Source organism: Arachis hypogaea, chromosome 1 (genome assembly GCF_003086295.3).
Source record: "Arachis hypogaea cultivar Tifrunner chromosome 1, arahy.Tifrunner.gnm2.J5K5, whole genome shotgun sequence".
NCBI classification, from domain to species: Eukaryota; Viridiplantae; Streptophyta; class Magnoliopsida; order Fabales; family Fabaceae; genus Arachis; species Arachis hypogaea.
The window spans coordinates 44,543,493-44,553,895 of record NC_092036.1 but is presented as its reverse complement, the minus strand read 5'-3'; the positions used below and the strand labels follow the sequence as shown (position 1 = coordinate 44,553,895).

Genomic DNA, 10,403 nt, shown 5'->3' with positions numbered 1-10,403 from the left:
AGAAATCGCCCCCAGCGTGTTTCTTTAATGAGGTCACGTGCTGCTTGTCACGCATATGCGTGGGTCACACGTACGCGTCGCTTGGTGAATTTCTGGTCATGCATACATCTCGTATGGCAGATTTCCAAAACTTCATTTCTTCATACTTTCTCTACTTTTGCATATTTTTTCTTCGTTCCTTCAGTCCAATCTTTATCTTCTAAATATGAAATCACTCAACAAACATATCAATGCATCGAATGGAATTAAAGTGAATTAAATTTAGCAATTTAAATGTCTAGAAAGCATGTTTTTACTCTTAAGTGCAAATTAGGAGAAATTCACAAAACCATGCTATTTTATTGAATAAATATGAAAAAAGTTGATTAAATTCTCTAAATTCAATACAAAATAAACCCTAAAAGTGGGATTTATCAACCTCTCCACACTTAAACCAAGTATGTCCTTATGCTAAACTCAAAAAAGACAAGAAAGGAGTATTAACATGTATTCAATGCAAAATATCTAAATACAAATTATCTATATGCACGTACTCTATCTAAATGCATGCAACTACATGGTAAATAATTATAAAATCATTTGAAATGTATCTTGATAGAATATTAATATATAATATTCTAAATATGTTCTAATAATTATATAAAAATATATAATATTAAAAAAAAATAACTATACAACCATAATTAAAAAAAAATATTAAAAGACTATTAAAATTTATAGCGATCACTTTTAGTCATTAATCAAATTCTTTTAGTTTAGTAATCTAATAATATATTTTAACTCATACATTTAAATATTGATGACTAATTAATGACTAAAATAATAATTTTTTACCATTTTTCCTTTAAAAAAAGTTTGATTATCATCCACTTTTGAGCATGCGTAACATAACACACCTCTTACAAACTGAAAATAAAAAAGTAGAAGAAAATGGGGAGGTTGAGTGAATATTTTCGGGAAAAAGGAGCAACATAGTAAACAGACACGGACACACTAACTAAAAAACAGTATAGAAAGAGGAGAAAGAATATCTCACAAGACTCTCAATATCATTCTTTGCCATAAAATAAGGCACAATCACACACCCCTTTCCCTCCCTTCCTTCTCATACTTTACTATAAATATATAAATATCTATGCACATATAACAAAACTCTCATAAGTCATAACTCTTCTGTTTCCTGGTTATAACTTCTTCAGTTCCTTCCTATGGCGATTGCATACTCTTTTCTTTCATCATCATGGTCATGGATGCTGTTGTTCTTCTTCTTGTTGCTGTTTCTGAATATGCAGGGTAAAGCGTCGAGGCTGAACTCGTTCTATGACTCGGTGATTCGGTTACCCTCCGAGTCAGAGTCAGAGTCAGCAGAAAATGATGAAGTTGGTGGTGGAACCCGATGGGCTGTTCTAGTAGCTGGCTCAAGCGGATACGGCAATTACAGGCACCAAGTGCGTGCTTTTAATTTGTTTCTTTCACTTTTCTTCTTCTTTCCTTCCTTAATCTTATGCATGTTTAATGCACACAACAGGCAGATGTGTGCCATGCGTATCAGTTGCTAATAAAAGGTGGACTCAAAGAAGAAAACATAGTTGTGTTCATGTATGATGACATAGCCAACAACGACTTGAATCCAAGGCCTGGAATCATCATCAACCATCCTCATGGTCAAGATGTCTATGCTGGCGTCCCCAAGGTAACTAAATTCAACTCTTAAATATCTTTTATCCTTTCACCCCTCTTTCATCAGAAATTTAAACTTTGCAAATTTTCAAGAATTTATTCAGTAATTTTTTTTTAAATCTACAAATTCATAATGAAAATTTTAAAAAGTTTACTTATTCTTTTTTTTTTTTACGAAAATTATTTAGACTCTTTTTGGGTATTACTTCTACCGACGAAGAATTATAAAAATAGTGCAATTTTGTATGGTTTAAAATAGTCAAGCTAAGAAGATTAAGAATTCAACAGCTTAGTAGAGATGTTCATCTTTTACTCACGAGTCCCGAGATTAAATTTTAAGAAAATGAAAAAAAAAAAGACTGACGATGAGAAAGCCAATTATGATTCATCATTGAGCCAATTAAATAATAAACTCTGGAAACAGAAAGCAAAGACAAGAATAAAAAACTAGAAACACCCGAAGAAAACCCAATGCTACATACAATACAAGTGGGGGAACTGCATGCCGTTGATTAATTAAAATTTTGTCGACTTGTGACAAATCGTCAAATTGGCCCATTGCAAGTTTTGCCAAATTCTATAATCTAAAAGGCCAAGTGTCAAGAGTTTTTCCAATTTTTCCTTTCCTGAAAATAATTTTCTCCTCTCGTCTTTAAGAAACAAGGCATGCCAGCAAACAAACAAATTAAATATGAGAGGTTCGCATGGTACTAGTACTTATATTATTTAAACTATAAATTTATATGGAGTTGTTTTTATATAAAATTAATAATTAAAAATTATTAAATAATAATCTATTCAAATATATTAAATTATTTAATAATTTTTAATTATTAATTTTACATAAAAATAATTGAAAATAAGTTTTCACCATTATTTAAATGCTACTTTTTTTGTGTGTGTCTATTTAAATACTAATGATGAATTGCTGGCAAGTAACCTTTTTCATTTGGAAAATAAATTAGTGCAGCATGCGTGCACGGAGAACATAGAATTATATGGAAGTACTTTTGTTCTATGTAGGAAGGAACAACGAAAAGAAGATATATTATGTGTATACACTAAAGTTTATGAACCATTACGATTTGATAATACGAATAACAATTTTTTAAAATGTCTTTGACATTATTGTTAAATACTTTAATTTCTTAAATATGAACCAAAAGGCCTTCCTTTAAAGTTTAAATGAGGTGTATCACAACATTCCTTAATTTTACCAACTAACCCACTTCTGAAAAACAAACAACTTCACTACCCCTAATTATTTTACCGTATTTGGCACTGGGCGGAATTAATAAGAGGATTTGGGTATCCAAGCATCAATGGATGTGGAGTGACTTAAAGTCTAATAGAATTTGATTAGCGGAAAACATTTCGAAATCGTTATTGCGTTGTTGGAAAGGCAATTAATGTGGTGAGTCACGTCTAGACAATGTTACATCAAAGTTGGGGTTCTCTGTTGATGATATTTTCTTTAAATAATTAGATTTAATAGGGCATTACTTGTTTACTTAGAATTAGAAAGCAACCTACATAGTTTAAAGTTTGTGGGGACATTGACCATATTCATTATCAGAAAGTCAATTGACATAAATAAACAATATAACTAACTATTTTAGTATATTTAGAATAAAATATTTTTAAAATTGATTTGATTTGATTTAAAATAAATCAAAACGAAAAAAATTACTTAGAATTAATTATATAAAATATATATTTTTTATAACTGATATGAGAATTTGATTTTTATATTTTTATTCTTTATCTATTCCTTTTTTTACTGCGAACAATAATCGTCATTGACCACAGTTGAATTTCGACATTCTCGATCTTTTCTAACTCTTTTTTTATATTAATAGTTAAAGTATAAAAATGACATATTTTTAACATACTAATTTCAATTCCATTATTATATTCTAAAGACAGATTTAGTAAATTTGAATTGAGCTCATTTTATTTCGTGTAGGATTACACAGGTGAGAACGTGACAACTCATAATTTATATGCGGTAATTCTTGGGGACAAGAGTAAGGTGAAAGGTGGAAGTGGCAAAGTAATAAACAGCAAACCTGATGATAGGATATTTATATATTATGCTGATCATGGAGGCCCAGGTGTTCTTGGTGCGTTAATCATCTCTTCCTTATTTTGCATTATAATTATAATACTAATCGTACTTTAATAACAAGCTTCTATATTATTCGAGTTCATCTATAATGATATGGGTTGTGTTTACTACTTTTTTTCTTTGCTAAATTTGATATGAGAGAATAAAACTGGGAAAGGGGGGAAAATGTTTATTTTGCTAACATATAAATGTAACTTCCTTTTTTTTAATTTATTTATAACGACTCTAAACTGATCCGAATTTGTATGAAATTTTGCCTTTTATTTTGATCTAATACCAAACACACCTATTATGTGAAAAATCACCTCATTTGAATATTAGGTTTTTGAATAAAATAAATAACTTATTTGTAGTATAAATTTTATGAAAACGACCAGAGTTTTTTTTTTTTTTTTAAATAAACTCTTTCAACTATATATATAAAAAAGTTTATGCTATGTATAATTACTTTTTAAGAATCAGAAACAAATGCAGCCTTAATCTAGCAAGTGCTATACATTGGTGGATTGGTGGTGTAGAAGTCATTGCAATTCATTGTCTCCCATTTGATTATAGGGATGCCAAACACTCCAAACCTTTATGCCATGGATTTTATTGACGTCTTGAAGAAGAAGCATGCATCTGGAGGTTACAAGAAGATGGTAATTAAAGATTTCATATATTGACTAAAATATGCTTACCATTACTAATCATCATGAATGTGCAATTAAGAATAATTATATGGTATGGTTGTGTAGGTTATATACGTGGAAGCTTGTGAAAGTGGGAGCATATTTGAGGGTATATTGCCAAAGGATATAAACATTTATGTGACAACTGCATCAAATGCTCAAGAGGCTAGTTGGGGAACTTATTGTCCTGGCATGGATCCTTCTCCTCCTCCTGAATACATCACTTGCCTTGGGGATTTGTATAGTGTTGCTTGGATGGAAGACAGGTACTAATACATAACATATGCTTCTTTTACATGTTATTATTTAAATTTCAACTTAATCCCTCGAACTAATTGTATGCACTAAAATAATCTCTCAAATTTTAATTGCACCAATGTCTCTATTAATAAAAATACATTATATTATTTTTTTGTCATTTTTTTATCAGTAATTTATCACATCGTTTTAGAAAATAACATGATTTTCTTTTGACCAATTTAGAGACATATAATTGATGCAATTAAAATTTTGAAAATTATTCCAGAATACAAGACTAATTTTGGGATACAATTCTACTTTCACTTTTGAAAAAAGTCTAAAAACTAATAGAATTTATTGATTATGATCTGCATTTTTAATCATCAATTCAATTTTTTTAGTTTAACAATTTAAAAATATATTTTTAGCCCATACTTTTAAACATTAATTATTGATTAACTATTGGTTAAAAACAATAAATTTCATTGGCCCTCTAACATTTTTGTTCGCTTTTTGATATAATTTTGTATCTATGCTTGTAGTCTTATACCAAATTTATGACACTAGTGTGACATAGTATATTCGCCTATTGCGTTGTAGTCAGATGTAGGACAACTAGATTATCCCCTTTGTCTGTTGCATTAATACCATGACCATTACCAACACCGTAAACATAGACATAAATTTAATTAAGTTGCAAAACTGAATCATGGCACTTGAATTCTCTGCAGTGAAAGTCACAATCTAAAGAGGGAATCGGTGCAACAACAATACCAATCGGTAAGATTAATTTTGACCATATAATAACAGTGCTTCGTTAAATGTTAGCATCAGCCATGAGCGAGAATAAGAACAATTAAATTAAAGAGGGGCTATATATTTTTGTTGAGCAGGTGAAGGAACGGACCTCAAATTTTAACAACTACGAGCTTGGTTCCCATGTGATGGAGTACGGTGATACACACGTCAAACCGGAGAAGCTTTATCTGTACCATGGTTTTGATCCTGCCACAGTCAACTTTCCTTCTCTTAATGGAATGTTAGGAGCACCCGTGGATGTTGTTAATCAGAGAGATGCAGACCTGATCTTCATGTGGCAAATGGTACTCTTAGCATTTTCTCCTCAATCCGTTGACCACAATATTTTCTTTATTAAATCTCATCTCATTGTGGAATAAATACACACTAGAGATCACATTCTGATCAAATGGTTTTAAGTTTGATATCTTGAAATTGGACACTAATCTATAGTATTTGGTAAATGTCTTAAAAACAGAATAAAAATATCAATTTTGATTGTTTAGATAGAGAAAAGATTAGTCAATTCTTCTTATAATTTTTAATTTTATATGAAACAGACATTAATTATTCTAAATATACGCTAAAATCAGTAACTAATAAAAAATATATGTTAGAATATAAAATGTATATTAAAAATAAATTAAATAGTATATATTTATACACAAATATATCACATATAACTTTTTTAAATAAATATTTTATTTTTTATTAGATGTTTTTACTGATGTGCCATATTTTATAAATTTATTATTAAAATGTGATTTTTAAAAAGTAAATTAGTCAAATACCATATTTTTGTTAAAGTGACAATCAATTTATTATTTTATTTTAAATATAATTAATTACAGTAACATAAAAATAGTGGTATTTGAGTAATTAGTCTAAAAAAAATAACATTTTACTATTTTAGTATTAAGTTTTAAAAAATGACATATTGGTAAATATATATATATATATATATATATATATATATATATATATATATATATTTGGAACTTAACGTTCTTTTATCCTTTTCTTTCTCTTTTTGCCGAACGTTTTTTTTGGCATGTTGGCTTTTCTGACGAATAATGGTTGCACTTGCATGTTGTATTAAACTAGTCTTTCAGCTTAGTTTATAACAACAATAAAAAAGTCTCGTGTTCCACAAATTTAGCCTAATAAAATACATAAATTCAATTACAATTTTAATTTTTTTTATTATTGTGATGGATTAAGGTAGAAAAGTAGTTTAATACGTTGCTTCTCTAGCTAGCTACTTTGCTTAACTTGTACGTATAATTGGTTTTATTTGAATGCAGTATAAGAGATCAGAAGATGAACCAGAAAAGAAGAGAGAGATCATGAAGCAGATTGCAGAGACAACAAAGCACAGGAATCATTTAGACGGTAGCGTAAAATTGATCGGAGTATTTCTTTATGGTCCAGCAAAAAATTCAGTAATAGAATCCGTGAGGGAGCCCGGTCTGCCCCTTGTTGAAGATTGGACATGCTTAAAATCAATGGTAATAATTGATTACTCATCTTCTTCTACTTAAGTAACATTCACTCATTGATTATGTTAAAATCTTATAATATTAAATCTTTTTTTCTTCCCTAACACTTGATTAGGTTCGAGTGTTTGAAACTCACTGCGGATCGCTGACTCAGTATGGCATGAAACACATGCGAGCATTCGCCAACATTTGTAACAGTGGCGTTTCTAAGGCCTCAATGGAGGAGGCTTGTATGGCAGCTTGTGGTGGCTATTATGCAGGGCACTTACATCCATCAAAATTCGGTTATAGTGCATGATTTAGGATTATTGTACTATACTCACAAATCGGAAAGTATTTTTCAACCTTGTACAAAGATGTAATTTTCTATAAAAATAGTGAGAATAGTTTTAATGTAAAATATGAATCGAAATATAGTTTAATTGAATAATTTGTATAAATTCTTATTATAAAATTACTTATTCTAAAAATTTTAAAGGATAAAAAGTGATAAATGAATTATATTTTTAATACGTTTTTTGATATAAAATATTTTTGTTTATGTGAATTTTTTATATAATTTTTTTATTTATTTTAGAGAAAATTTTACTCTCTTTTTGTAAGAGATGCTAAAATGACACTCCTTTCTATTCTATTTGTAAAATATATATTCTTCTTCCTTATAACTTTTAAAAAACCTTCTCTTTAGTCCATTTTAAATTGTTTGTGTTAACTAATGTTAACTTTATTCATTTTTCAAAAAAAAATTATTTTTTACAAAAATGCCCTTTAGCGAAAATTTTATTTTTTTTGTCATTAAATTTGCTTACCAAAATGTCCTTTAATAAATTATTTTTTTATTGATTAAATTATATTTTTACCAAAATATTTTAAAAAAATTAATATTAAATTATATTTTTTAAGATACTCTTCAATAATTTTTAATTATTAAATTATGATTTAACCAAAATTTTTGTTAATAATTATTTTTATATTTTACTATAAATTTTTTGATATCAATATATATTATTTTAATATTAAATAAAAAAAATCTTACCGCTATTAATATGTATAACAATTAATATATATTGATATCAAAAAATAATTATACCAAAATTTTTTTATTTAATGTTAAAATAATATATATTGATATTGAAAAATTAATAGTAAATATAAAATTTATTGTTAACAAAAATTTTAGTAAAATCACAATTTAATAATTAAAAGATTATTGAAGAGTATCTTCGAAAAAATAATTTAATTATTAAATTTTTTAAAAAATATTTTGATAAAAATAAAATTTAATTAATAAAAAATAATTTATTAAATGATATTTTGGTAAGCAAAATTTAATGACAAAAGAATAAAATTTTGTTAAAGGGTATTTTGTAAAAAATAATTTATTTTTCTTGAAAAATAGATAAAATTAACATTAGTTAACACAAAAATTTAAAATGAATTAAAAACGAGATTTTTTAAAAGTTATAAGGAGGGAGAATACATATTTTACAAATAGAAAGGAAGGAAGTATCATTTTATCATTTTTTAGAAAAATGGAGTAAAATTTTCTCTTTATTTTATACTATTTTTTTGGATCATCAATGATTAAATTTTAAATTTTAAATTATAAAAATTCTAATATCATATCATAAAATTATTTTTTTCAAAAGTTTAACTTAATAAAAAAAACTGTATAAATAACTATACTTTTAAAAATTACTTATCAAGTGAGTAGCAATCATTAGCTCATTGTTGATTATTTCATAATTTTGTACATACATCAAGTGAGTCCATTCTTTTTTCCTTCGTGGTACAACTATAAATATGCTTGTATTAGGATGTATATTTTTCCAACACGAATTACTTTCTGTAGAAGTTTTTAATTTGTGATCGCTTAAAGAAAAAGTTTATCTGCGACTCCAGCTATTATTAGTATTTGGTATTATAGATATAGATAGAGCAACATATTTGGCGTCGCCTTTGGAGTCGTTGTGCCGAGTAAATATTCTGCTGAACTTTCTGGAACTCTGATATTCCACAAGGTATGGTTATTACACCTGGATGATCAAACCCATACACTTTCTCTGCCTTCTCTAGAAGCTTCCCAAGCAAAGGGTGGTTCAAGTGTGTAACGGGCACCAAAACTCGTTGCTTCTCTCCCTCCCATTCTCCAACATAAATTGCCATATGTCCCTTCGGTACTACCTCTATTGGGCTTAGGCCCAATGCAACATACCTGTTCTTTAAAGAGCTTCCAGGCCCAAGACGACGCACCCATTTCAACATCACATGCTTGGGGTTCATGCCTACAAGCTGCCTTTCTGACTTTCTTATCGACGTCTAATTAATCCAAGACACTTTTTGTTATTATGGAATGATATGAAAAAAGTTTTGTTTCGTTCCTCCCTGCAAATTATATGTGTATACTAAGTTAAGATATTATATGCAAATAAAAAATATTATTCATGATATGTTAAAATTCAGCCTCCAAATCGATTACTATATATTATATATTTATTTATAAATATATATATTATTTAATTTATTTTTAATATATATATATATATATTTAATATATATTTTATGTATTTTATACGAGGGATTAATTTTTAGCGTACATTAAATAAGAGTTTATATTAGAACATACCTCTCCCTTGGGTTAACAGTCGACGTAATGGCGTCCCCACCTTTCCATTGGAGAGAGATTTGATTCTCGTGGTTACATCGGGTTATTACTATCATATCATATTGAACTATAAGAGTTGAAGATATTCAATGGAATGAGAGAGTACGTTTGTTGTGTATGTGTGACAAATTTTGTAGAGATGCTTTGATTATTTGATCATTAGTAGGGTTGCTCCTTTTAAAAGACTAAGAATTGTGTCGTTTTTGTCATGTGTTGGAGTGGTGGTGTAGGATTGTGTAAGTGGTGATGATTAATAATATTAATGTGATTATAATTTGGTCAATTTAATTAGCGATAAGGTGATGTGCACAAAAGGAAGCACTAATGTGGCACAACTTTTGACCAAGAACAAGAGAAATGTTCAATTTTGTCAAGCTGTCACATGTCTTCTTACGCAAACATTCCAAACTTGGAAATATTATGTTATTAACCCTTAAACCTGGAAAAATATGTTATCGTTATATTTAAAAAAATTTCCTAGTTTCTTTCAAAAGGTAATATGTATATTATTTCTTCGTCCTTTCGATATTGCCCAAGAAAGTTCTTATACATTTTCTTTTGGTGTTTATATTGCTTGGGAAAAGAAAATTAGTTAATTCGGTAGATCTCCATCGGATTGTAGTGTTATATTACCAGGTACTGTACTTTTTCTTTTGTCCTGTGTCAACACGGTATATTTTCTATCTTCAAACTAGAGTAATACCGGCCCTTTGCACGGAATG

At 28.2% G+C, this 10,403-nt stretch overlaps 1 protein-coding gene across 1 annotated transcript; it reads left to right on the top strand.

The window, feature by feature from the left end:
* The first annotated feature begins 922 nt into the window (after nt 1-922).
* Nucleotides 923-7,486, top strand: LOC112803196 (legumain). Its single transcript, XM_025846712.3, has 9 exons — nt 923-1,448; nt 1,529-1,693; nt 3,647-3,803; nt 4,364-4,449; nt 4,546-4,745; nt 5,451-5,499; nt 5,613-5,822; nt 6,822-7,025; nt 7,132-7,486. Exons 1-9 carry the CDS (start codon nt 1,209-1,211, stop codon nt 7,312-7,314), a joined length of 1,494 nt encoding a protein of 497 aa, XP_025702497.1. The 5' UTR covers nt 923-1,208; the 3' UTR covers nt 7,315-7,486.
* The last annotated feature ends 2,917 nt before the right edge of the window (nt 7,487-10,403 follow it).